This window comes from Panicum virgatum, chromosome 2N, assembly GCF_016808335.1.
Source record: "Panicum virgatum strain AP13 chromosome 2N, P.virgatum_v5, whole genome shotgun sequence".
Classification (NCBI taxonomy): Eukaryota; Viridiplantae; Streptophyta; class Magnoliopsida; order Poales; family Poaceae; genus Panicum; species Panicum virgatum.
In genome coordinates, this window is record NC_053146.1 from 48,635,544 (window position 1) to 48,662,032 (window position 26,489).

The 26,489-nt window shown below is 48.5% G+C and overlaps 5 protein-coding genes across 13 annotated transcripts; 4 read left to right on the plus strand and 1 right to left on the minus strand.

Moving 5' to 3' along the window:
- The first annotated feature begins 1,678 nt into the window (after nt 1–1,678).
- LOC120660882 (protein WEAK CHLOROPLAST MOVEMENT UNDER BLUE LIGHT 1-like) lies at nt 1,679–6,979 on the plus strand. 4 transcript variants are annotated; one of them, XM_039939537.1, is made up of 4 exons: nt 1,679–2,297; nt 3,455–3,607; nt 4,199–4,782; nt 4,893–6,858. In XM_039939537.1, exons 3-4 carry the CDS (start codon nt 4,270–4,272, stop codon nt 6,690–6,692), a joined length of 2,313 nt encoding a protein of 770 aa, XP_039795471.1. In that variant the 5' UTR covers nt 1,679–2,297; nt 3,455–3,607; nt 4,199–4,269; the 3' UTR covers nt 6,693–6,858. The 4 variants fall into 4 exon arrangements, with proteins under 4 accessions (XP_039795471.1, XP_039795470.1, XP_039795472.1 ...); XM_039939536.1 differs by lacking the exon at nt 3,455–3,607; XM_039939538.1 differs by having other exon boundaries at nt 1,679–2,003; nt 3,455–4,782.
- Nucleotides 6,980–6,992: 13 nt separating this feature from the next.
- Nucleotides 6,993–8,962, minus strand: LOC120660883 (galactoside 2-alpha-L-fucosyltransferase-like). The gene is made up of 2 exons (XM_039939539.1): nt 8,724–8,962; nt 6,993–8,615 (listed from the first exon to the last, which is right to left on the minus strand). Exons 1-2 carry the CDS (start codon nt 8,899–8,901, stop codon nt 7,147–7,149), a joined length of 1,647 nt encoding a protein of 548 aa, XP_039795473.1. The 5' UTR covers nt 8,902–8,962; the 3' UTR covers nt 6,993–7,146.
- Nucleotides 8,963–13,430: 4,468 nt separating this feature from the next.
- Nucleotides 13,431–16,107, plus strand: LOC120660884 (probable LRR receptor-like serine/threonine-protein kinase At1g67720). The gene is made up of 9 exons (XM_039939540.1): nt 13,431–13,758; nt 13,834–14,383; nt 14,487–14,953; nt 15,065–15,200; nt 15,320–15,391; nt 15,471–15,539; nt 15,660–15,731; nt 15,827–15,910; nt 15,988–16,107. Exons 1-9 carry the CDS (start codon nt 13,689–13,691, stop codon nt 16,013–16,015), a joined length of 1,548 nt encoding a protein of 515 aa, XP_039795474.1. The 5' UTR covers nt 13,431–13,688; the 3' UTR covers nt 16,016–16,107.
- Nucleotides 16,108–16,539: 432 nt separating this feature from the next.
- On the plus strand, nt 16,540–20,391 carry LOC120660885 (protein disulfide-isomerase SCO2-like). 6 transcript variants are annotated; one of them, XM_039939544.1, is made up of 5 exons: nt 16,540–17,099; nt 17,194–17,320; nt 18,994–19,077; nt 19,384–19,470; nt 20,039–20,391. In XM_039939544.1, the coding sequence occupies exons 1-4, from the start codon at nt 16,683–16,685 to the stop codon at nt 19,425–19,427; spliced, it is 672 nt and encodes a 223-aa protein (XP_039795478.1). In that variant the 5' UTR covers nt 16,540–16,682; the 3' UTR covers nt 19,428–19,470; nt 20,039–20,391. The 6 variants fall into 6 exon arrangements, with proteins under 6 accessions (XP_039795478.1, XP_039795477.1, XP_039795481.1 ...); XM_039939543.1 differs by having other exon boundaries at nt 19,384–19,441; nt 20,039–20,389; XM_039939542.1 differs by lacking the exon at nt 19,384–19,470 and having other exon boundaries at nt 16,557–16,578; nt 16,611–17,099.
- Nucleotides 20,392–25,230: 4,839 nt separating this feature from the next.
- LOC120660886 (polcalcin Phl p 7-like) lies at nt 25,231–25,975 on the plus strand. The gene has a single exon (XM_039939548.1). It carries the CDS (start codon nt 25,361–25,363, stop codon nt 25,649–25,651), a length of 291 nt encoding a protein of 96 aa, XP_039795482.1. The 5' UTR covers nt 25,231–25,360; the 3' UTR covers nt 25,652–25,975.
- Nucleotides 25,976–26,489: the final 514 nt, after the last annotated feature.

The following is a 26,489-nucleotide window of genomic DNA, read 5'->3' on the forward strand; positions in this document are numbered from 1 at the left end:
GCCGGAAGGTCGGGTACTCGGGTGGCGTTGCTCGCGGCGACTGGCGGCGGTGATGGCAGGGCAGGGAGCGCGAGCGCCGCAGCTACATGAGCGAGTTGCGGAGGGAGCAGAGCAGGTGCTCTGCCAGCTCTTGAGTATACGTGAACTACAGCGAAGGGTGAACTTGTCTTTTTACCTATCACTTTGTCGGATATAGTTTATTTTATATGATGTAGTGTGTTACAAACCAAATAGCACTTTCACGGTGTGGTGGACACAAAATCAACTTTGGCAATGTGCGCTGCACAAAACCGTGCTTTCGCAGTGTCCTGAGCACAAATTTCCCTTTCATATATCAGTGTGTGAGAAAATTTTATTCTTATCTCATCCAAAATTCCACATTTCATAATTAATTCGTTCTGCCATAAACTTTATTTCCTAAAATTATGATGCAGACTTTTGTTAACTATTTTCCTGCTCGAAAATCTAACGGTAACATTGGGACCAAACTTTTAATTAAAAACTTTTGTTCAAACTTTCTGCTCATTTTCTTACGAAATGCTAGGCACCCGAAACATAAGCAAAATTTATGGGAGACGTTCCGCTTTTTATAGTCAGTTTTAGAACTTTGACTAAATTCTAATCCAAACAAATTTTCAAGAAATGAAGGGATTTTTGAAAGAAGACGAATAAAGGGCATACTACATTACTAAATTAGAATTCTTTGATCGTGCATGATGGACTATCTCCCCGTGCCCTGAAAATTTGTTCTCTGCTTTAGTTACAACATATCATGATTATTTACATGGTTTTAGAGATCGGGCTTGGGTGCATCTTAAATAAGAGTATATTTTAGAGCCGCTACCTCTTTTTCAAAGATGCTCCATTAATTCCTTTTTACTTATGCGATTCAAAAGTATAAACTGTAATCATAAGATGATATTTTTAAATAAATCTAGTGACATCATATTATAAACTATAACCATAAGATGATATTTTAATATAAATCTAGTTACATCATATTTGGGTAAAAATCTATCTTAGTAGAGTAATTATTGGCAAAAACTTATCACAACCAAATAAAATAAGTCTTGCAAATAAAAATAGAGGGAGTACAACAATATGGAGAGCCCAAAAAGCAAGAATTATTTGAACAACACAAGCGTGATGCATGCATATGAGGTTTCATAATGCTAATAAAGAAGCTCAAAGTAGTGCACGAGTACCATAACACTATTGCATGCAAAGACTTTTAGGACAACCTGTTTAGTTCGATCTACATTAGAAAATGGTAAAGTATCCAATTATTAATTCTAATAAAATTAAATGTCACTATACACCACACATTTGTAAAAGAAATTGATGTTTCTATTCACGTCTCATTTCGCTTAGCAGTGAAAGAATAACATGGGTTAATTTTCAAATATTTCATCCAAAAAAATACAAATACAATTATAAAATCCGTGCCGGTCAAACTAGTTTAAATTTCACTAAATCATAGTAATAGTAATAGCGTTTATGCCCCCAAATAAATTTATTATAAAATATATTCTATAACTAATTAGTGGTACTATTTTATATCTTAAATATTACTAATATTTTATATAATTTTAGTTAAAGTTCAAACCAGAAAAGCAGAAATTGCATTCTTTTCGGCGGAGGGAGTAGGTTTATGTAAAAGACAAACAACCCTACCTTGTGTAGAGAGCGGAGGGCTCGAAACCGGTGGTCCCCGTCCGATTTGCAAATCACACGGCGACGACTGGCGGCCGGCGGGCATAGGAGGTGGAGGGGCGACTAGGCAGCGTCAGGAGGAAGCGGCAGCAGTGGAGCATATAATTTTGGGGACGGGGACGGTGGATTGCGATGGAACAGGCGACTGGCGCGACGCTCGAAGAGGCAGCAACTGGCGGCGGCGGTGTTCCGGAGGCGTTCTGGCTGGTTGCGGGGACGGCCGAGGAGGCGTCGGCTAGCGGCAGTGAAGTTCATGGAAGCGGTGGATGTATCTTGAGCTCTCCTGGGCAGTACGATTTTTCTCTCCCTCTAGCTTCGATTTCGGAGTGTATTTTTGTTCCTAGCGCTCCATCTTTCTCCCCTAATCTAGGATAGAAAATTGCGGAGCAGAGGCGCCACCACATCCTAAAATAGCATAGATTTATCATTGGTTTGCTCGGGCTCCTCCATGCGGCAATGCCTCGCCACCACTTCCTTTCATTTTCTCCCCAACCGGAGGTCCAGCCTGAATTTCCTTCCTCCTTCGGTCCTTCTTTGAGGAATGCATGTCTTGAAGGGAGATAACGAAGATGTATTGAAATGAGGTATGGTACATTGCAAATTCCTACTTTGCTCCCCTGTGGCCCTGTTTGTTGGTTTAGTTTTTTTGTTGGAGTACTATGTTGTTGCAGCGTGTTCTGCATTCAGGTTGGGCAAAAAAAACATTCTGTATCGTCTACCTGGATGCATCATGGGTTACGAGAAAGAAAGAACTTTCATGACTGCCGTCAGTGTTTTCTTTTCTGGAAAATACAGAATTGTCTGTATCATGGGAAATTAACTCTTTTCTCACAATGCTAAGGCCATGGAGGATTTCAAAATATTGTTGCACTGCACATTGGTACAGATTCAATGAGTATATTTAAATTCGACAATTATATGCGTTATGTGCGAATATTGGAATGGTGATCCAATCAACTTTTAGATAGATGGCTTGCCCTGCCAGCATTCAACTTTGTTTTAGCGACCGCGCCTGAGCGCGTTTTTCATTAAGAGGAGGGCCAGCATTCAACTTTGATGAGTTGATTTATCACCATCACACTTTTTTCTTTGTGTTGGATGACAAAATGCTCTCACTTCACAAAAGGTTGCATAACCGATGTGCAAATTGAACCGAAATAGGAGTAGCGGTTGGAACTTGGAAGGCCATTCTTTTATGATGATTGCCATGTACCTGTATAGTAGACATTATGCTCCGTATACCCTATTTTAGGGGATTCTTAAAGAAAATTAATTGATATCTGGGTGAGGCAAATCTAACCTGTAAAACATAAATAAGTCCAAAAGTTGCCTCCACCAAATACGGTGTCTGCATAAAATCTGTAATATGTGTTAGCATTGATCTTGTTACTAGACTGTGTCCAGGTCCAGCTAGTGTTTATGTTCATTCCTATTAGTGCTAGGTAGATTTCAGCTTTTAGTTAAAGAGAATAATATGCAGATCATAGTCTTGATTGCATTAATTAGGAGGATATCATGGGCAGGTGTGCAGCCTTGTATCCGCTATACATATGTGAAAAAACGATGAGGGCTAGAGTGGATCAACAAAATACTTGTGTGTTGTTGTGTTCTCATGGGCAAACGAGCTGTTAGCGCGATGGTCGGTTCTCCGGTTGGGAGGCCACCCGCCAGCGTTCGAACCCCAGGTTCTGCTGGTGTCGCACCAGAGTAAAAAAAGGCCACTCACTGTGCTATTTAACAGGAAATGTGTGGTCCACTGACGGTTGCAGCATGATACGCGGCCGCAGACGCACCCTTGACGTCAGTGGCACGTCCTGGATAGCCTGGGCTTGTGGCCTTCTCTCGACCCTGCGGAAGAGAAAACTTCTATCTTTTGTGTCAAACCTCGGGGCAGGTCAGGTCATTCCCCCAAGGGTCGAGTTTTTTCTTTTGTGTTCTCATGGGTGTGCCACCAGAGAAGAAATACTAGTGTGTTTGTGATAAACATCTAGAAAGTGAGGGACTGATTTCCAACAATATGATTTAGTCATTTATGCTGTCTACATATTTATTCTGCCTTACTAGCTACCTAAGATTTGTATAATTTTCTAAATAGGAGTACTGAATCAAACCCCAAATGTAAATCATTTATTCTATGGTGAACAATGCATGTTTCCCAAAGTGTGAGTAAAATAGTGGATATGTTGCTATTTCAAGGTCATGCAACTGATTTGATGTGTTGTTTTCTTAAAAAACTTTTAGATGCAATGCATATGGAAGTTTTCTTATAGGGCAGACTGTCTTCTCTTAAGAAAATATACAAGTATTTACATGATATAAGATTATTTTTCTCCTAAGAATGCTTGAAAAGCCACATCTTTTTCTGATTCTTGGGGTTACACTATGGAGTCTATGGACCATCTCAAATAACATCGATAATTTCACATAATATGAATGGGAATTCATAAAAGCATTTTCTTCAACTAATATGGTTATTACTTGCCAGGTACGCAGTGGCAAATCTATCCATGATAATTTTCTGAAATTATCATTCAGTAATCTCTTGCATGCTGCAGAATGGATGAAGTGAGTGTGGAAAGGGTGCCACTGGTATCTGTTGTTTCTGACTCTGTCAATGTGGAAGCAAGTTTGATTGATTCAGAACCTCCTGCTTCCTTGGATTTTCCTGAAAAAGCCCCGTTTGTCCATAGTAGACATTTAAGTGAAGATTTAAGTGCCCTTACAATTAATGATTTGCGTGTGAACAGTGGAGAGCAGAATTGCAATGAGCAGATTGAAGGAAAGGGCGTAAGTAGTCATGGTCACATTAGACATTTTAGTGCAGATTTAAGTTCCCTTGCAATTAATGATTTATATGCAAACAAAGGAGAAGAGAATGGCCATAACCTGCTTGATGGAAAGGGAGAAAGTCGTCCTAATTCAGCTGAAAGAAACATTTATAAGGCAGCAGAGATTGCTGAACGCTTCATTAAATCTATAGATAACAGAGTGCTTGTTGACACTGGAGCACCAATAGAATCCGTTAAAGAGGCAGTAAGCAAATTTGGAGGCATTCTTGACTGGAAGGAGGTAATGTCTATTTTACTGAAATGTTCTCCATGTGTCTCGTTGCCTTTGTTTTTCTTTTGGGTGTTAACTTATGAAATATCGTGGATTTCCATCCTGTTTATTTTGTGCAGAGACGTAAAAATGTACAAAATGCACTTGACAAGGCACTTGAAGATACTCCTGATTACCAAAGAAGAGCGGAAGCTACAGAAGCTGAGAAAAAAAAAGTTCTAATGGAATTGTGTACCACTAGGCGAACCATAGAAGGGCTCAAGCTTAACTTGGAGAAGGCACAAACTGAGGCAATACAAGCACAACAAGACTCGGAGCTCGCTAATATACGGTTCAAGGAGATACAACAGGGAATTGCTTGCAGAGAGAGTGCTGCAGCAAAGGCAGAGATTGAACTCGCAAAATACCGCCATGCTAATGCCTTAGCAGAATTACAGTCTGTGAAAGATGAGCTAGAACAACTTCAGAAGGAGTACACGTCCTTAAAAACTAAAAGGGACAATGCTGAGACAAAGGCATGTGAATCCAGTGCTGCATCACAGGAGATTGAGAAGACCGTTGATGACCTCACCCTTGAGCTCATCGCATTGAAACAATCGCTGACATCTTCTCAAGCTACACATATCATAGCGGAGGAACAAAAATTAAATGTCGCTTTGGCATATCAACAAGAGAAGGCAAAATGGCAGAATGAGCTGAAACAAGTTGATGAGGAGGTTCAAAAGATACGTGATGCAGCATCAGTCAACAAAGATCTCGAGTCCAAGCTAGAAGCTGCCTCTACACTGTTAGTGAAGTTGCAAGATCAGTTTTCTACTTATTTGAAAGGGGAGGAGTGGCCTGACGAGGTTATCCTAGATGGAGAGGCAGGGAGACCAATTGTTAGTACTCGGGCGAAGCTGGCGAAGAGTAGGAAGGAGCTGGAGGACATGAGGGCTGACACTAAAAGGGCCAAGGATGAGGTCAGAATACTTTGGAATGCTGCTGCTACACTGCGAACTGATATAGAGAGGAAGGAGACAGATCTGGGGGCATTGAGACACAAAGAGCACCTCGCTTCTGTTTCTGTCATATCTCTACAGGATGAATTGAGCAACAAGACATATGAGCTCAATATTGTTCATGAAAGAACAAAAGCAGCTGAGATGCCTGCAGAGCTACAGCAGGCAACTAAAGTCATGGAACAAGCAAACTCAAAAGCTCAGATGGCCCGTCATGAGCTGGCGAAGGCTAGGGAAGAGGCAGATCAAGCCAAGGCACAAGTTAATGTCGCCAAGTTGAGGCTTGAAGCAGTGTCGAGGGAGATTCTTGCAGTGAACACATCTGAAGAAATTGCAACCGCCTCAGCAAATGCACTGCAAGAATACAAGCTGGATACACATATAGACCCTCAAGCTGAACGAGTAAGCGACAACTATGTGACGTTATCACTTGAAGAGTACGATGCATTAAGCAAGAAAGCACAAGATGCTGAGGACCTTGCCAAGAAGCAGGTCATTAAGGCTGTTGAGAAGATCAAGCAAGCCAAGGATGCAGAGGTGAGGAGCTTGAATCAGCTGGAGCAGCTGGCCAAGCAGATCAATGGGAGGATGTTGGAGCTGAGGGCCGTACAGGAGAAAGCCAATTCGGCACAATATGGCAAGTTGACCATGGAGAACGAGCTGAGGAAACGGAGGGCCACACATGAGCAACAGACGGATGCGGGTGAGTCAGCCCATAGCATTGCTGATCTCCCAAATTTGAAGAACTCGTCGTTGTCTTTTGATGCAGCAGCATCCACCTCCAATCCTCACATGGTTGGATCATTGTCTAGAGCTGACACGATAGCGGCAACTAGGGTGAAAGAACCGAAGCCACGAAAGTCGTTGTTACCACGGTCCATAGTAGCTATGTTCGTGTCTAGGAAGAAGACACATTGAAAGTAACATTCCTTCCCACTGATAATAGTGTGTTCTTTAGTATGATCAATTTGTACATGTACTCGTGTAGTAGGTTACAATTTCAAACGCACAATTGTAGAACTGATCTAGAAATTTTATTTAAGTCGCGCTGAAGATTTATCGAGCATTGATCGAGTTGTCTCTCTGATCACTGTGCTAATATTGTTAGAAGCATACAGCACGACTTCTTGGCTGTTGTTGACATGAGAATTTGATGTTGGATGTTGAAGAATGAATTCAAGAAATTGCATAAGCTGTATGAGAAATACCCAGTTTTGAAACAATGGAGGCCAAATCGCGTACATGCAATTTGATGCATGTATGTACCTTTTCCTGTAAATAAATTTATCAGAAGGAAACAGTTCTGAATTCTCTTTTGAATCTCGACTTCTGGAAAAATTTGATAATGTTACTTGACCCAATCTGGCCAAAATCAATCAAACAGTTTAAGGCCATCGCCCGAGACCTCGCAGTGTCTGACAAACCGGAGAACGGCACCGAGGTCCCCGTTCTTCTTGGCCCTGCAGTCATAGCTCGGCGGCGCGTGGAAGCACGGCTCCATCGACGTCGCCCGGACGCAGGGCGGGTTGGCCACCGTTTGGTTCCTCGGCGGCGGCGGCAGCAGCCACGGCTTCACCCCGGCGAGCCCGTGGCCGACGTACCCCACCGTTGACCATCCGCTCACCACCGACACGTTGCAGTAGCTCTGCAGGAACATCTCCAGCAGCAGCTTCTGGTTTTGCGGTTGCTTTCTGGCGCCCGGCTGCTTCAGCACGCTGACGGACTCGCCGGTCACCGTGGCGTGCTCGTAGTACATGGACCTGAGCCTCTCGGCGTACTCCGGCTGCGCCGAGCTGACGAACACTGCCTTCGACGTCGCGGCCGCTTCGTAGTCGGTGGACGCTGCGTCGGGGTCGATCTCCGGCAGGATCTTCTCCTGGCTCGTGCACGCCGTGACCTGCTTGAAGTACGCCTCCGCCGACACGGGGTTCCCGGCGAGGGTCGCGATCTGGATCCCAATCTTCTCGTCGAACTTGGCCATGTAGGACGTGTAGTACCCTGCGATGATCTTCCAGACCTTGTTGGACGGGTGGAAGAGGTACCTCCCGATGTGGTGGAACACCGTGTCCGCCGCCGGGAACATCCACCGGAGCTCGTCCTCGAACTGCGGCACGAAGAAGAGCCCCGGCGCGAAGTAGAGGTCGGACCGCAGAACCAGCCAGTTCACCTTCCCCAGCACGGTCTGGTCGTCGTCGCAGAAGAAGAGCTGGTCCGGCAGCTGGTAGTCGTGCGCCAGGTGGAGGTACGCGTACGACGGCAGCGACTCGGACCGCACGCCGGCGGGGTCCTCGTTCCTGATTTTCTTGGCGCCCAGCAGGCTCCCGTAGCTGTGCTCGCTGCCGCGGCGGAGCCGCGTGAGGTTCCGCACGGGGAAGCCGGGGGGCAGCTCCCACGACGCGCCCGGGAAGGGCTCGCAGAAGAGGCCCGCCATGTCCGTGGCCATGTCGACGAGGAAGACGCGGCGGGTGAGGAGCGCGTAGAGGAAAGCCGACGCCATGGAGAGCACGCGGTCGCCGAGGTGGCTGCCGGGCGTCCACACGAGGTAGCTGCACTCGGCGAGGCCCATGCTGTGGTGGGCGGAGGCGAGCTGCCGCACGGACTTGTCGTAGGAGGGCGTGCCGGGGCCGCACCGGCGGTGGAGCGCCTCGTACCTGCGCAGCCGCGAGACGAGGTACGGCGACGGCGAGTGCGGCGACGGCGCGCGGTGGAGCGAGGAGAGGTACCGGCTCCGGCAGGAGGCCTCGTCGACGTCCGGCGAGAGCAGCCCGCCCAGGAGGACGTCCCGGGTCTCCCTCTCCGGCGGGGGGTCGGAAGAAGGCTCCGACGGCCTCGTCTCGTCATCTGCGTGGATCGGAGGGCAAGGTGGGGGTGAGCGAGCGAGCGAGCACGAATCGATGCGCGCATTTGCGAACGCTGCGGGACACACGGAGAGCAAGCACGGGCGCGTACCGTAGTGCACGGTGACTCTGATGCCCATCTGTTGCCACAGGTCGAGCAGGGACGGCCGCCCCGGCGAGAGCGCGAGGAAGAGCGGCAGCGTGGTGAAGCAGAGCGCGACGAGCAGGCCGACGGGCCACGCGGCGCTCCTCGCCGCCGCCGGCTGCGGCGGGGCGCGAGGCGGCCGCATCGGCTCTTCTCGAGCGCTCCTCCGTCGATCGCGTCTGCGGCGCAAAGGGAGGCGGGAAGCTAAGCCTTGGCTTACGACGGGAGCAGAGCAGAGTGCAGAGGCACTCTTGAGTCTTGATCTCCGAAGCAATGTAACCTGATGAACAGTCTGGAGAGGCTTGGGGATACGGAGCGTCAGGGCGGGGCGAGCGCGCACTTTTTCCGCTCGAAGTAACGGCGAGTCGGCGGCGTGGTGTAAGATGCAAGCTTCCGTTTTTTTTATGCGAGCATGCCTCGTTTCTCTCTGCTCTGCTTCGGAGTGACCGGAACCGTATGAGGAGCTCTCAAGTCTGAAACCCAGTCCTCGCCACAAATTCACACATCGTGTGCTATCATCAGAGCAGCAAATGAAGGTTTAGTAGGTCCAACAGAGGTGCCGAACAGCCTAATTAGGCCCATTCACTACGCTCATGTGTGGACGGACGACCCAATGCGTTGGCCCACGAACTACTTCGAATCCTTGGCACACACACATTGAGGATAAAATTCAAGCCTGGATGGCTGAACGCAGCCCGGCCCATGTTATTCTTTGCCTATCTTCGGCCTCTGACCAACCCAACCCAGAGCCACCACCTTGTGGGCCGTATCGCAATCGAATCCACGTGCTGCAGAGGCTCCTTATCAACGGTAGGCTGGCCTGGTGGTAGTCAGGAGAAGGGCAGAAGGCGTGGGTGCTAAAAGTGGAGGTGAGTGGTGAGGTGGTGGAGGGACCTAGATTTGAGTAACTTTGCTCCTTCAAGGCACACTTTACCTTTGGCTTCATCTCGTGCGTCCATTCCACATCCAAGGACCCTCAGCAATCCAAAGTCATGGCTGCACAGTTGAGCTCGAGCCAGCAATGTAAGATAAGAGGGACGGTGAGAGGGTTCATGATGTACAGTCAGTAAGGCTTGGGAATGCTCTCACGATGATTAAATCGGATGGAAAAAATGCCTAAAGCCAATCGATGGGCTGCTCAGATTTTGGAGAAAAAAGAAAGTTGAAGAAATTGGATTTGGGTGGTGCTTGCTGGAGCAGTAGACTATCTTGGCGAGCTTGCAGGATTGACTCAAAGATAGAGGAGCTCCTCCACATCACTATTTATAGGCCCGATGAGGCATGATTGGCCGGCGAGCTCCGCAACATATGATTATTGGGGTTCGTGTGCTCGTATCACAAGCAATGCAACGAAGATGATGCCGGGCCTCTCCTCCATGAGATCCCTGCGGTGGTTCGGCCCTCCTCTTTCTCTCTCATCCGAAGTTATGTGGACTGCAAACTTTCACGGCGTGGCGGCACCTAAGCTCTAGAGGGTATTGCTTGCCTAGGCTTGGTGGAGTTCGCTGCTGACCTGGTGTTTTTCTTTAAATCGTTGAGGGCCGTTAGATGCAGAATGGACGAACGGGATGAAGCCAAAGGTAAGGCGTGCCTTGAAGGAGCGAGGTTACTCAATCTCGAGATTGAGTAACTTTGCTCCTTCAAGGCACGCCTTACCTTTGGCTTCATCCCGTGCATCCATTCCACATCCAAGGACCCTCAGCAATCCAAAGCCATGGCTTCACGGTTAAGCTCGAGCTAGCAATGTAAGATTAGAGGGAGGGTGAGAGGGTTCATGATGTACAGTCAGTAAGGCTTGGGAATTCTTTCATGATGATTAAATCAGATGGAAAAATGCCTAGAGCCAATCGATGGGCTGCTCAGATTTTGGAGAAAAAAGAAAGTTGAAGAAATTGGATTTGGGTGGTGCTTGCTGGAGTAGTAGACTATCTTGGCGAGCTTGCAGGATTGACTCGAAGATAGAGGAGCTCCTCCACATTGCTGTTTATAGGCCCGATGAGGCATGATTGGCCGGCGAGCTTCGCAATATGATTATTGGGGTTCGTGTGCTCGTATCGCAAGCAATGCAATGAAGATGATGCCGGCCCTCTCCTCCATGAGATCCCTGCGATTGTTCGGCCCTTCTCTTTCTCTCTCATTCGAAACTATGTGGACTGCGAACTTTCACGGCGTGGCGGCGGCACCTAGGCAGCTGGGCTCTAGAGGGTATTGCTTGCCTGAGCTTGGTGGAGTTCGCCGCTAACCTGTTGTTTTTCTTTAAATCGTTGAGGGCCGTTAGATGCAGAATGGACGCACGTGATGAAGCCAAAGGTAAGGCGTGCCTTGAAGAAGCGAAGTTACTGAATCTCGAGATTGAGTAGCTTTGCTCCTTCAAGTCACGTCTTACCTTTGGCTTCATCCCGTGCGTCCATTCCACATCCAAGGACCCTCAACAATCCAAAGCCATGGCTTCACAGTTGAGCTCGAGCCAGCAATGTAAGATTAGAGGGACGTTGAGAGGGTTCATGATGTACAGTCAGTAAGGCTTGGGAATGCTCTCACGATGATTAAATCGGATGGAAAAAATGCCTAAAGCCAATCGATGGGCTGCTTAGATTTTGGAGAAAAAAGAAAGTTGAAGAAATTGGATTTGGGTGGTACTTGCTGGAGCAGTAGACTATCTTGGCGAGCTTGCAGGATTGACTCGAAGATAGAGGAGCTCCTCCACATCGCTGTTTATAGGCCCAATGAGGCATGATTGGCCGGCGAGCTCCGCAACATATGATTATTGGGGTTCGTGTTCTCGTATCGCAAGCAATGCAACGAAGATGATGCCGGCCCTCTCCTCCATGAGATCCTTGCGGTGGTTCGGCCCTCCTCTTTCTCTCTCATCTGAAGCTATGTGGACTACGAACTTTTTCACGGCGTGGCGGCGGCTGGTCTCTAGAGGGTATTGCTTGCCTGGGCTTGGTTGAGTTCGCTGCTGACCGACTGTTTTTCTTTAAATTGTTGAGGGCCGTTAGATGCAGAATGGATGCACGAGATGAAGCCAAAGGTAAGGCGTGCCTTGAAGAAGCGAAGTTACTGAATCTCGGTCCGTGGTGGAGCGCCGTCGGTCACCGATGGTGACTATGTGGAAAAAAATGTGTGTGCCCCCAGGCGCGCATGGGGCTCGCCTGCGGCCCCGACACCCACCACATGTCTATCCAGTGAGAATCCGACCGATTGCGTATGGATCCCATGCGGGACTCAGCTTCCGGCTTTCATGCGCACAGATCAGCGTCAGAAATTTACAGTGTTCGGCTGACCTGCATTAGGCTGCTTTGAGCTGGAGCCAGTCCAGCCAGTAGCAGTCGTGCAGCGGCCCGGCTGCCTGGTTCCAGCTTGCCATTGTAGCAGCCGCGCGGCAGTAGCTACATGGCTGCTTTGGGCTAAAATAGATGCAGCCCGCCAGCAGAACGGCTGTAGCTGATTAGCTCAGCCTGAAGATGACTTTCAGCCGAGCCAAACAAAATGATTTGTCTTGCATATAGGGCCAGAGCACCCGTGCGTCCGAGACGAACCCTTTTTTTTTCAAGACTATGTACAGGGAGAGTACTAGGTCAGGGCGAGGACATTAAGGCCAGTCTCAGTGGGGGTGTTATCAACACAGTTACCAAGACCATAAACTAGATAATCGAGCCAGATGAGTGTCATGATGATGACACGCCCCTCACATCTCATGACACTCCCCCTTCTCTCTCATCTACCACGTCAGCAATTTAATGCCCAATGACTCTCTCATAACACCTCCACTGAGACTGGCCTAAGATGGTAAAGATAAAAGGTGGGGATGAGGAGGTGGTAGACTGACGGCGACTGATATGACGTTGATGCCATTAAAGGATGAAGGGGAAACGGTCACGCGCCGGGTAACAAAGACACCGCAAACTACAAATGGCGCTAGTGGCATATGGGATGGGCAGAAAGAGCCGCCGTTAAGCAGGACCAAGGCGTGAGAGGAAAAGATGATCTCATGGTCAACCACAGCAAAGCTAGAATTCCCCATTTTGGGATGGTCTAGCTTCCCGTCCCATCATTATGTCTCGTTCGTTTGATGATGATCGGGAAAACAAAAGCCGCATGTTGAAGTTGAACCAATCACGCACGTCGACGCCTGAGTCACCTTGGTGCCTGCCGGCGCCGCGTACAGCGCGAGCCAGCCGGCGACGACCGCGCCTGTACGTCCCATCCGATGTGTCACTCAAGGGTTGGTTGGGCAGTTGATCCGAGCACGTTCAGCAGCAAAGGTTTTTTTTTAGAAAAAAAAAGCAGCCAGCAGCCCAGCACCAAAGGTTGAGACGCCAATCCTGCATGCAGCAGGGGTCGAGGAGGGGAGCCAGGAATGCAGAGAGATTGATTATTCAGCTGGACCTGGCGCCCGCAAGGAACAAACGCCCACGACGTCCGCCGGCGAACGCGAGACGCAACGAATCATGGCATCCAACGCGATGGAGAGCTCGAGAGCGCGTCGCCTGCTGCGCCAAATGCTTTCCATCCATTCCAAGCAAGCCCCAAATGACATTTTATTCCTGCCGCTCCTCCATCTTCCTCCCCGCTCCGCCAAATATTTTGGGAGCGGTGAGCCGGTGACGGAGACTAACCTATCAATTATTGCCCCCCCCCCCCCCCCCCCCCCCCCCCCCCCCGTAACGAACCGCAGCTACGAGAAATGGAACGGGTCCGGCCGGCGTATCAGAGGATCATCCACATGTGGGCGCACCAACCACCGCGAAGAGTTTGAAGGATTCAGGCAGACTGAACACCTGTCCTGAACAAGCTGCCGCCCGAGCAAAACAAAACAAACGTCGCCAGCCGGCGGCAACCGCAGCTGTCTAGTCGTTGCCGTTGCCCCTCCCTCCTTCCAACCCAATCCAAATCCGAGTCTTTGTCGCGGGGCGCAGCAGGGCACCGATGATCCCCTTCTCCCTCCTCGCCGGCGCCCTCGTCCTCCTCGCCGGCGCCGCCGACGCTGCCCTGTCCGGTGAGGCTCGTGTTCTTGAATTACCAGGTGATGAAGAGTTCAGTTCAGCTTACCCGCGCATCCGTTCTCTCGCAGGGTACCAGATAAGCTGCGGCGCGACGTCGGAGCAGGTCGCCGGGAACGTCACATGGGTCCCCGACGCGCCGTTCGTCCACGGCGGCAAGGCCGCGGAGCTCGGCTCCCCGGGCGTGATGATGCCGATGCTCGCCTCCCTCCGGTACTTCCCGGACGCGTCCGCCGGGAAGCACTGCTACGTGGTCCCCGCGGAGCGGCACGCCAGGTACCTGGTCCGCACGACCTACTACTACGGCGGGTTCGACGGCGGCCGGGCCCCGCCGGTGTTCGACCAGGCCATCGACGGCACGCGGTGGAGCGCGGTGGACACGGCGGCCGCCTACGCCAGGGGCCTCGCCACGTACTACGAGGCCGTCGTGGAGGCCGCGGGGAAGGAGCTCAGCGTCTGCCTCGCCAGGAGCCGCGACACCGCGCCCGGCCGGAGCCCCTTCATCTCCGCGCTCGAGGTGGTGCCGCTCGAGGGCTCCGTCTACAGCGCCGTCAACTTCACCGCCTACGCGCTCAGCACCGTCGCGCGCCACAGCTTCGGCCGCGCTGGCTCTGTCCTCGGGTAAGCGAGACGAACCCGACGCCGCCCGTCCGTCCATGTCTGTCCCTCCTCCAAGGTACGGCGACCTGATCGGCCATGCCGTGCGAAAATGTGCGCGTTCTAGCTATCCAGGTGACCGTTTCAACCGGTACTGGGAGCCGTACGGCGACGGGAGCATCTCGGTGGTGGAGAGCCAGGCGAGCGTGGCGACGGAGGCGTTCTGGAACAAGCCCCCGGAGGCCGTGTTCCGGCAAGGATTGACGGCGAGCCGTGGCAAGAGCCTGGACCTCCAGTGGCCGCCGGCGCCGCTCCCCGCCGCGAGCTACTACCTGGCGCTCTACTTCCAGGACAACCGGGAGCCGAGCGCGCTCAGCTGGAGGGTCTTCGACGTCGCGGTCAACGGCCAGCTCTTCTTCGCCGGCCTGAACGTCTCCACGGCGGGGTCCATGGTGTACGGCGCCGCTTGGCCGCTGGCCAGGCAGACGAGGATCACGCTGACTCCGGCGCCGGACTCCCCAGTCGGGCCGGTGATCAACGCGGCCGAGCTCATGATGGTGGTTCCCCTCGGAGGGAGGACGCATCCCAGAGACGGTAACCTGATCAATGAGCTTTTCAACCATCTGCCATGGCAGATTCACTGTTCCTGTTTGTTTGCTCACAAGAGCTGATCAGAAAATGAATAATCCATCTCCTTTGCTGCAGTGATCGGCATGGAGTCGCTGGGCAGAGGATTTCTGAACCCGCCGTCAGACTGGAGAGGCGACCCTTGCCTCCCCAAGGGGACCTCGTGGACTGGTGTCACCTGCAACGAAGATCCACTTGCAAGAGTAACCGCAATGTAAGTTACTAGTACTTCATCCAGATAACAATCAGATCAGAAAATCACACTGTGGAAGCAAGTCTACAAATGTTCTCTTGTCCATCTCTGAACAACTGGCAATGGTCATCGCAATGCAGCAACCTCACGAATCACCGAGTTGGAGGGTCAATATCTGACCACATTGCCAACCTGACCGCAATCTCCAGCATGTAAGCTTCTTCAGACAAATTGATGTGCATACCAGCAGTAAAAAAAAAGAATGCTAAATTGGAGCGGTGATTGTTGCAGTTGGCTTGTGGGGAACAATCTAACAGGGCCAATTCCAGATATGAGCCCCCTACATCATCTAGTCTCTTTGTAAGTACAGCAATCTGTAATTACCCAACTGCTAGATATTACTTCTTGGTAATCTAACACTGAAGATAGTTGATGCTTCATTTACCTGATCTCGTTGCATTCCTGACTGGAAATTTGAAGGCACCTGGAAGACAACGGACTGACAGGCCCGCTCCCTGAATCGCTTGGAAGCCTAACGAGACTTAAGGAACTGTGAGTGCCTGCTTCAAAACGTAGTCTACTCCACTGTGATTGTGATAATCCTGCGCCTTTAACCTAGTGATCTCTGAATGGTTCTTAATTGACAGGTCTGTGCAGAAAAATAACCTACAAGGGACAATCCCGAGAAGCATAAGGAACAGAGCGATAGGGGACATTAGCTTTAGGTTCGAGTAAGTGATTGTACTGTGAACCTGTGATTAAGTCGTAGTGTCTTATAGTAAATGACTAATTACTTGTGCACTGACAGGTACACACCTGGGAACAACCTTAGCTAACCTTAACACAAGGAAGACAATATATTTGATTGGTGATCTTATACCGCTGTGTTTCTTTTCGTACTCACTTTCTGGCACTACAGACATTTTTGTTCTTTCCTTTTCTTCTTTGTTCCACTTTTATATCTATATGTACTGCCAAGATGTAATTTTGTTTTTTTTTCAGTAACGGTGCAAATTTTTGTTTATAGAAAAACAAGGACTGGCTTTTCTTAAATGAGAAAAAGAAGGCTATTTACTTAGGCAAATTCATAAGAGCAGTGATATATGTGCAACCCATTATATTTGTACAGATTCTCCATAAAACAGAAGGTCAGCTCATTTATGAATCAAAACCATTTGGTTAAAAGTTTTGTAGTACACGCAAAGAAAATGTTTTATTTCAAAAAATATATATATAAAATGTTTCTGTGGCAGGCCGTGCAAGCCAGCCCGGAATTATTCTTCCGGCCCATGGATCCGTCAGCACAGCCCGTTACCCCGTACTGTCCCTCAAAAAGATATCTTCCCCATTGTCCTCGTGTCGTCGTCGTGTCTGCTCGATTATCGCCTCATTCCTCGCGCTCATCGCCCATTTCACCCACCGTGGCTGCCACTCGCCCCCTACTCCCGCCACGCCGCCGGCGATGACCGACGCCTCCCAAACGCAAATCCTCCCCCCGTCTCCATGACGACTCCCGCGAACCCCGCCCCGCTCCTCTCCTCCCGCCCCAACCCCTCCCACCCGCTCCACTGCCGCCCCCGGCTCCCCCACCCTCCGGCCGCCGCCAACACCACCGGCGCCGCCTCGTCACCGGACTGGTTCCTCCCCCGCCGCCCTCCGGACACGGACACGCCCACCTCATCCGGCGGCCGCGTCGCCGCACGGGACCCTGGCGTTCGCGTCAAGGCCAAGGAGGGCACCGAGGAGGAGACGAGTAAGAAGGGTAGGAGGAGGAGGTGGTGGGAGCGGTGGTCCGGGGACAAGGAGAGCTACCTGGTCGACGACGTCGAGCCGCTCCCGATCCCCATGACCGTGCCAGGGGCTGAGCCCATGTCGCGGGAGGAGCTCGACCGCCGGCTCAGCTGCGACGTCGAGGTCGAGGTGAGTGCTTCAATTTTTGTGTTCCATTTGGCGTGTTGGGGTTGGGCGCCGCCGCGCAGGTGATGAGCTTGGGATGTGTGGGTTTGTGTTGTAGGATTGTAAGACGGTTTCATACGAGTGGGCCGGCAAATGCCGGAGCTGCCAGGGGACGGGGCTCGTCAGCTACTTCAGGAAGAAGGGCAAGGAGACCATCTGCAAGTGTGTACCATGCGCCGGCATTGGTGAGATGGGATTTCTCGGACTTGATTTCCTTAGAGCAACTCTAGCAAACCCTCTAAACAGCCCCCTATCCCAAGTTTAGAGGGCTAAACAAAAAAATACACTCTAGCAGACCCTCTACTTCACCCTCTATTTTGGGGAGGCCTCCAAAATCTCTCCTCCACCCTCCATTCCTAGGGGGTCTCTAGGGAGCCCTTTATTATATATTGGAATTGAGGGCTATTGCTGGAGTTTGAAACAAATTTAGAAGCCTCTAAAAATAGAGGCAGCCCTCATTTAACATTTAGAGGGTCTGAGTTAGGGGCTATTGCTGGAGTTGCTCTTACATGTACAATATTGTTCTTGTTAGGAGTAAAAGATCTAGACAGAGCAAGACTAAGGTTACCCAGATCTTGTTGCTGGTAGATCTCCATTACTAGTGCATAGGGTGTAAAATCTCAAGATAAGGCTTGACCATTGTGATTACATGTGATGTCGTTGTGACAGAATACTAATTAGATAGATCACAGATAATGTAGTCATGCCGTAGAGCCGCCGTTACTGCCGGAGGCACAATGCTGTTATAATTGCAAAATGTCCAACACTACGATGGTTTGAACTTTGAACCCCCATGACTAAGTTATTTGCTACAGTTTGAGCTGCTAACAATGGGCATTAGGCATTTGTTTTGTGAGAAGAACCCTAGCTTGGCACAAATTAGGCTGTATGCTTGCAAATTTACAGCATATTGCCACTTGCACTAATTCCTAAGGCCTCCAGTATTCACTGTTGTGTCCATACAGCGTTTGTGGATTGACTTGTGAAATACTTCTTATATGTGAGTCTTGTACATAAATATCACTCAAGTTTCTTTGCAAATATGTGATTGTTATCATCTTTACTATTGGAGTTGTGTTGGTGTATCAGCATATGATTCCCTGGTATTATCTGAAGAAATATAGTTCTCGGTCAGTTTCCTACAGTAAATTATGCACATGAGCACTGAGATGGGGATCTTCAATCAACGGTTCTCTGTGTTGTTCTAACCTATTGTCTTTGGTTTATACAAGTATAACATGAATGCTAGTCGCACAAGAAACAATAAAGGACATAGTTGCAAGTGTCAGTTGATAGGCATGATGAAAAATTATCAATGTCATAGTTGTAAATTTCTGAGTAAATTGTATGGTGACAAAACATGAGATTTCTAGTCTACGCATAATGGACAGGATAATCCCTCAGCTCTCACTCTGATGGATTTACACACGAGACATCTCAACTGAACTAAACATCTTAATTGGCTGCATGCATACGAATAAAGCATATGTTAATGATCTGAAGACTGTATATGGGCAGCAGCCTTTGGGGTGAGATCAGAGATGATATACTAATGATACTCCATAAACTTCAGAGCACAGAAAACTCTGGATTATGTAGCTCTAGACATTGTGGACAAACACAGGTAAATTTGAGCAACTGTAACCCTAGAAATAATATATTGCTAGGCTATTTGGTTGAGTTATGTCGTATACAGTTTTCACTGTTTCAAATGTTCCTATTTTTTTATGTTATACTAGTTGGAAAAGGTTGTATCCTATGCAACAGGGTGTTTAGGTGGAACCTAGTAGAAAGTTACCCATGACCTTTCGATTTCAGAGCAATTGATGACACTGAACATTTGGTTCCTTATTCACAGCAAACATGACCGAACTTTCCTCGGGGTTTGCCTTCTATCATGATGAACCCGTCCCCAAGTTCCTGTCCTCACCATGGATCCAGGGTAATGATACCCATAGATATGTTTGTCTAATTAACTTCTGCACCAGCTCAATGCATTCTTACTTGATTCCCACCGCTAAACTACAAGCATGGTCCATGTCCTTCTTGCACTTGTTGCTGCAGCTGCATTCACCATGTAACTGAAACCGAGCGGACCCTTTGTTCATGTCCTGTGTACTCCTATGTCCTTTTCTAGATTAGCCACCACTCACTTCACACTTGTAAACCTTGAAATATTTTCTTAAGTACTAGATTGAAAGATCAACAGTTGATCCGTTTTCAATGGTTTTCTTTTTAACTTCTGCAGAACATGTGGTTCCGTGTTACCCAACTGTCTTGCAGGGGACATGAGAAATAAGGGAATGGTATGAAGTACCCAAACACAAAGTTATTGGTACTGCTACCTTACCTGATAAATAAAACCCCTGATGAGATTGCTATACTCCATTAGTTGTGTAGTTGTTGACAGATGATTGTAATTCAGTTGTCTAGCGGGCAGTGTGACACCAAGATGTTCCGCTGATTCTACCTCATTTTGTTTCTTTTCATGTCATGTCATGGAAAAGTATAGTTGGACCAATTAGATTGAGCTTGAGAGCTTGTGTCATGTCAAAGTGTTGGGCTTTCTTTCTACCAGCTCAGGCAGCGTTTAGTTTCCAAACTTTTTTGCACAGTACCCATCACATCAAGTTTTCGAACACATGCATGGAGTATTAAATGCAGTTGGAAAAAATAACTAATTACACAGTCGAACTGATTCATACAAGATGAATCTAATGATGTTAATTAATCTATGATTGGACATTAATTGTCGAGTAACAAACGTGCTACAGTTCCCAAATCCGAACTTTTTCACCAACTAAACACCCCCTTACTGCTTTTACTGTTATTTTCTCCTAGCTGAAATTTATATGCTGACTTCTTCCCATGCCGGTGGGACTGGAACTTTATTTGTTTTGCAGGTTATGTAAGGAAAATTACATTTCGCGAAGACATTCAAAAGATCGATGAGCTAGACAATGGCAAACCACCATAATTTGAAGGGTCCAAGTTATTTGACTGCTGTATTTTAAAACTGCTGCTGAATTGCTTGTGCTCGCAACCTTCAAGTTGACCTATGATTCTTTACACTGCACATTCTACCGTTCGGGCATCATACATGGATGGATTGTTATTCTTTAAGCATTGCAAACTTATCGATTGTGCACAATAATTGTACCCGTGTTACCCCTTGTTGTTCACTGACAGATATGATAACAATCGGATATATATAGAAAAGAATTTAATAAATTTCAGGGTAATTCTTTGGCCGCCACCCAGCAGGATAAAACTTTTGTGTTGTACATTCCCAAGCAGCTTCAAATTAGATTCTTACTTTGCACGTTGGCATGTTCCATCTGTTGCCCTCTTTTCTGGTTTGAGATTGCCTACCCTGCAAGTTCTAGAGGAATCCCACATTCTGAAACTTTCTGCAGCTGTCACAGCATATGTATTCTGGCAAACTTTGTTGATGGCAGGGGCACACAAAGTCTATATACTTTGATGAAGGGCATCCATCTTCTGTAGCTACCTGCAGTAGATCAGTTGATCACAAAATGTCTCATCTGAGCATTCTCTCCAAGTACAATCTCGCGAAGCTCCGGTCCAACCCTGTCGGCCAGGGACCGGCAGTTCTCCGATCTGAGCACCTACAAGCCCGACGAGGAGGAGATGAAAGTGTTCCTCATGATCGCTAGGGACCCCCGCGGGATCAAACAGGAAGGACCTGCAGCTGCTCCTGGAGAGGCTCGGGAAGGCCGACGCCGCCGGCGAGGCGCGGCGGATGATGTGCGTCGCGGACCACAACAAGGACACGGGTACATGGACCTGGAGGAGTTCATGGAGGTTCACAATAACGGCGTGCAGCTGGGGGACATCCGGCGGGCGTTCTTCGTGTTCGACAGGAACGGGGACGGCAGGATCAGCGCCGAGGAGATCATGACAGTGCTGCGCAAGCTCGGGGAGAGCTGCAGCCTGGAGAGTTGCCGGAAGATGGTGAGGGAGATTGACGGGAACGGGGATGGCTTCGTCGACATGGACGATTTCATGGCCATGATGACTCGCCCACGGAGGAAGCTGTGAGCTGTGGAGCACTGGAATTCCATGGACTCTCCGATGTTTTTTCCAGCAAGGGCCAAGCCCGAATTTCATTACCACGGGAGCAACGAAATTACAGAGTCTGAAGAGTTCAGCCACTAGGAACCAGCGTGCGTACAAAGTTCAGACATAACGAACGAGATGCTAACAAGCAGAGAAACAAGTTCAGAAATAAAAACAGAGGATAACCAAAACAGTCTCCACGCAGAAATCTCCAGCTTGACACGAAGGTGACGAAACCGATCACTGAAGAAGAACCATCCCTGCATCATCGCCGGCCGCCTGGGTGTGGAAGTGCAGTGCCGTCTTCAGAAGGACCCCTGCGCGGCTTCCAGATCTTCCTTGTTTTGCCCTGCTTGTAAACCTGCCCAGTAATTTAGAAAGGAGCTCATTGAGCACACAATTTTCGTAGGTGATCTGATTAACTTGTTCTCAAAGCAACTTTTGTTTCGGGCCGTCCAAATTGCCCAGCAAATGACAGCCAAGCCAATCATATAAAACTGTTTTCCATTAGGAAGAGAAGTTGCAATCCAATGCCAAAATTGGCCAAAAGAAGTAGGTCTATGGGTTGCTCCTAGAACAAACGCCACCAAACTCCAGATATATCCTGCAATAAAGCAATCGAAAAAAAGATGGTCAATGGTTTCCAACTCATTGCAAAAGCGGCAGTGCAGGTCCCCAGACCAGTTTCGCCTAGCTAGATTAGCCAAAGCCAAATTTTGATTTTGAGGGGGAGTTTTGCCTTCCAGATCAACTTGTAATGAGCACCAAATTCGTTCCTACTTAAGTGAGCATAAGTTGATTTCACCGAGAAGGCACCAGAGTTTTCCCAGGCCCATTTAGGCTTATCTTTTTCATTGTTAGCTGCGAAGGATGCCAAAAGGTCTTTCATTTTCCTATGTTGGTATTGCAGGCTTTCATCTAGCCATCTCCTATAAGATAAATGCCAATGCTGACTTACAGCCTTTTCAACCGTGATCTCAGTCTCATTGCAGATTTCAAAAAGCTGTGGGAATTTATCCTTCAGACAGGATCCACACACCCAAATATCTTTCCAAAAGCTAGTTTGATCTCCTTTCCCCACCATCATCTTTCTCCCAGCAATATAGATATCTCTCACAGAAAGTAGCTGATTCCACACAGGGGAATTGGTAGGTTTCTTTTTAAGAAGAGCTACACAAGAATTCTTGATGTATTTCTTCCTTACTATTTCATGCCAGAGTCCATCCTTCTGTTCTAGCTTCCACCACCATTTACAAAGAAGACTAATATTCATTTTCTGAAGGTCTTTGACACCTAAGCCACCTTTCATCTTAAGTTGGGAAATTCTTTTCCACTTAACTAAATGATACTTCTTTTTCAAGCCACCCCCCTTGTGCCAGAAGAATCTTTTCCTAATACAATCAATTTTTTTCAAAATTGTCTTGGGCAGTAAATACATTGACATGCTATAAATGGGAATGCTGCTGAGGCAAGCATTCAACAAAGTCAGCCGTCCTCCCAAAGACAGCATTCCACCTTTCCAACCGTCCAATCTTTTGGAAACTTTCTCCACTAAGGGGAGCCAGTTAGCAATTTGGATTCTATTCTCAGGGACAGGAACACCAAGGTACTTAATAGGCCAGCTCCCTGTGGCACAGTTGAACATTTCGGCATAGCCTAAAGTTTTTCCACTGTCTTGGGAAACCATTATCACTTCACTTTTGTTGAAATTTATTTTTAAACCAGACATACTTTCATAGAGGTAGAGAAGCAATTTCACATTCTGGGCCATTTCCATATCATCTTGCACACACAGGATTGTGTCATCTACATATTGAAGAAGGGCTAGGCCTCCTTCAATATAATCTGGGATCAGACCTTGAATCAGATGATTTCTTTGTCCCATAGCCATCATTTTGGCTAGCACATCAGCTGCTATATTAAAAAACAAAGGAGATAGAGGGTCTCCTTGCCTTACTCCTTTGCCACTTTTGAAATAAGGTCCCAACCTATCATTAATTTTTACACTGAGGGTACCACTTGTGACTATCTCTTTTACCCACTTGCACCATCTTTCTGGGAAACCCCTTTGGAACATACAAACAAATAAGAAGTCCCAGTTTATTTTGTCATAGGCCTTCTCAAAGTCCAGTTTAAGGACTAAACCATCTTTCTTTTTAGCCTTTGTGTCATGTATTACCTCATGTAAACTCATTGTTCCTTCCATAATGTTTCTCCCCTTGAGAAAGGCAGTCTGCCCCTTATTTATAATCCTTTCCAAGACTGACTCTAATCTAAGCATCAATAAATATGTTATGTGTGCAAATCACATCCAGAATAAGAGGGCCGGATTCAAACAAACGCTCATTTAGCTCAACAGCTCTAAAACTATCACAACTTTCTGCAGCTTGCTGATGAGAATATGAGACGCTCTAGGATCAATGAAAAAGTAGTTGCTGAGATGCATGGCCCATGCCGCCACGTCCGCCCCCCATCCTCCGCCTTATATTCAGTTAATTGAGCAGTTCGTTTTATATTTCAGTTAATTGAGCAGGGGTGAACTGAGCTCACCTGTTAAGTTTCGTGTGGTAGCACTCTGACTCGAGGCAAGTGAAATCTATTATATGATTTAACCAGCGTTATACTTACAGTGGTAGGCGACGTAGTGTCGATAGCAAGTTGTCTGTTGTGACTTCGTTAATCTTAAGATATGCCAGCTCAGTCCCTCGGAGGTAGGATTGTGTGTATTATTCATAGAGGTGATTGTACATACATGTATGTGAGCGTCTATATTTAAAGAAAAATTCAGCATGGAGAATCAACAAACCGCCATGGTGAGATCGCCACACAGATTCTTTCTTTTAGGAAACCACGAAGATGAACATTAATCGTGAAATAACATCATATATTTGAAATAATTTGTGTACCCAAGTAAGAAAAAAAATCTGAGCTCATTAGAGATCCAAAGGTCCAGCAAGACTCAGTTGAGGATCATAGTGTCTTGGTTATGCAAATTTATTTAATGGGTTAATTTAATATAATTAGAGATTTTCTACACAACTCTACATAGTGCATGCCTAATCTTGGAATCCTATTCCATCCTTTGCATATTTATTATCTTTGGCCAGCCTTTTGAAGTTCGCCTTGACCATCTCCTCACTATTTTCTTGTATTGTTCAGCTTTGTAGGGTAGGGAGATTCTGCTCGTTCCGTATTGCCCACCCAGTTGCGCCATTTGTTACTTGTTTGTCCTTTGTTTTCAAGTGTCCATGTGTTCAAAGAAGTCATATTGGCAAAATTAGTTAGTGCTCCCAAAAGGACGCTCTCACAGATTAACACTGCTGGCCACATCTGTAAATGCAATTTCGCAGTTACGCCATTCTGGCGAGGGACAATCCGTGCACTGAAACACGACCAAAAAATCTGAAAAGTCAGCACAAGCCTGATGTAGCGCATGCCAAGTTGAAACCTGACACGATATGGTTGCCGAGTTTTAAAAGCGAGGGCAATAATACAGGCCTGATCGGCATCCTATTCCATCTATTTTTTTGGGTGGAAAATATATTTGTATATATACATCCTATTCTCTGCTTTCAGATTCCCCACATTGTGTGGCTGCCCGTCCTTATACCTCTTGCACGCAGCTTACGGCCTTTACCCGATTCCATTCGCACGCACATCAACCAACTGCATCTGCAACCTTTCGTCGTTCTTTCTCGCCACGCCACTTGGTGCGGATTCTTGCTCCACCATTCTCTAGGAGCAGCGAACGTACGCTAGCTGACGAGCGGAGACGAAGATCGATCCCTCCGGCTCCGGCGATCGAGCTAGCTATATTCTGCCTGGACGACGTGGAGGTCGATCGACGAGCTACTTGCCGGCCGGCATCGATATCGAGCATATCTGAGCCTGGAAAGAATCGAGGGTACGTGTAAAGCTACAGCCTTGAGCGCGTACCGAATAAGCTAACTGCAAAAAAGCTACGGTCGAGCTGGGGAATAATCGTGGAAAACGTAAGGTGAATGAACAGTGACGGCGCGTTTTGCTCGACCGGCCGGCCGGTCGCGGGTTCCAGAGGCTTGCGTTATATATAAAGGACAACAGGGCTCAACAAGTTGCTTCACATAGGCATAGCCAGGCAACACATTACATAGAAGCTCGATACAATGGCGATCCGGAACATGCAGGTGGCGACGCGTTCGCTGGACGCGGACATGACGGTGGACGAGTTCAAGGAGTGGCTGCGGCGGTTCGACACGGACCGCGACGGGCGCATCAGCCGCGACGAGCTGCGGCGCGCCATGCGCGCCATCCGCGCCCGGTTCACGGGGTGGCGGAGCAGGCAGGGCATCAGCTACGCCGACGCGGACGGCGACGGCTACATCGACGACAGCGAGGTGGACGGCCTCATCGAGTTCGCGCAGAAGAACCTCGGGCTCAAGATCGTCGCCTACTGAGCTGGTCGACGCAGGTGGCGGCCGGGCGGGCCGGGCGGCGGCGAGAGCCATGGGCTAGCAGCAGCACGCCACCATCTGCCTGTCCCCGCTAAAAATAAGAACAACTGCTTGATCGAGCGCTTGCTTGCTTAAAGCTTTGCTTTCTTGTACGTACTCTATCAATTCATGGGCTCTGTATCCCTCTGTGTGTGATCTATGTAAGGTGTGTATGGCGGCTGCCTCCTCTGCAAGGTCGAGCCCTGCCATGGGTGCCGCCGCCGCGGATTTTCATTTGTTTGCTCTAGTGAAATTGACAGTGTATCCTTGACCATCATATCCCGTGTCTCCTCTGAATCTCCCATGTATGATGAATCGGTTCCGAGGATTTCTTCGAGTTCATCAAGTTAAGGTTTGTAACTTCGTGTGCTAACTCCGGCGTCCGGCCGAAGCTCCTCCTCAAAAACCTCTTGTCAGATTTGGCGTGCCACCGGCACGCACATCATCAGAGGCTCCAAGTTATTCGCGCGCGCCCGTCACCGTCCCTGGCAAACTGTGCCTCATCACCAGTCAGACAGTCACTACCTTGCCGGAGAGGCACACGATCGACGACTGGGGTCGGCTTCGACGCCGAGCGCTCCTCTGCCTCGCAACTCGGCGCCGATCTCCGAAGATTCGCCACGTTCTACTCGACGGCCCAGCAAGCAGAGACTGCCGTTTCCGTCGTTGTTGGGCTCCGCGTGACCCACCGACGAGCTCAGCCCATATTCAGGCTACCAAGCATATACTATGGGCTCCTCTCAAGGCAAAGATAGTACAGAGGAGGAAATCGGCCTAGCGAAGTCTTGGTAGTTGGGCCTAG

Coding starts and splice junctions, on each gene's coding strand:
- LOC120660884 (XM_039939540.1), top strand. CDS start 13,689: ATGATCCCCTTCTCCCTCCTCGCCGGCGCCCTCGTCCTCCTCGCCGGC. Junction 15,201..15,319: donor CTTGCAAGAGTAACCGCAAT/GTAAGTTACTAG, acceptor ATCGCAATGCAG/CAACCTCACGAATCACCGAG. Junction 15,540..15,659: donor CTACATCATCTAGTCTCTTT/GTAAGTACAGCA, acceptor GGAAATTTGAAG/GCACCTGGAAGACAACGGAC.
- LOC120660885 (XM_039939542.1), top strand. CDS start 16,683: ATGACGACTCCCGCGAACCCCGCCCCGCTCCTCTCCTCCCGCCCCAAC. Junction 17,100..17,193: donor GCTGCGACGTCGAGGTCGAG/GTGAGTGCTTCA, acceptor TTTGTGTTGTAG/GATTGTAAGACGGTTTCATA. Junction 17,321..18,993: donor TGTACCATGCGCCGGCATTG/GTGAGATGGGAT, acceptor CCTTATTCACAG/CAAACATGACCGAACTTTCC.
- LOC120660883 (XM_039939539.1), bottom strand. CDS start 8,901: ATGCGGCCGCCTCGCGCCCCGCCGCAGCCGGCGGCGGCGAGGAGCGCC. Junction 8,616..8,723: donor CAGAGTCACCGTGCACTACG/GTACGCGCCCGT, acceptor CGATCCACGCAG/ATGACGAGACGAGGCCGTCG.
- LOC120660882 (XM_039939535.1), top strand. CDS start 4,270: ATGGATGAAGTGAGTGTGGAAAGGGTGCCACTGGTATCTGTTGTTTCT. Junction 4,783..4,892: donor GCATTCTTGACTGGAAGGAG/GTAATGTCTATT, acceptor TATTTTGTGCAG/AGACGTAAAAATGTACAAAA.
- LOC120660886 (XM_039939548.1), top strand. CDS start 25,361: ATGGCGATCCGGAACATGCAGGTGGCGACGCGTTCGCTGGACGCGGAC.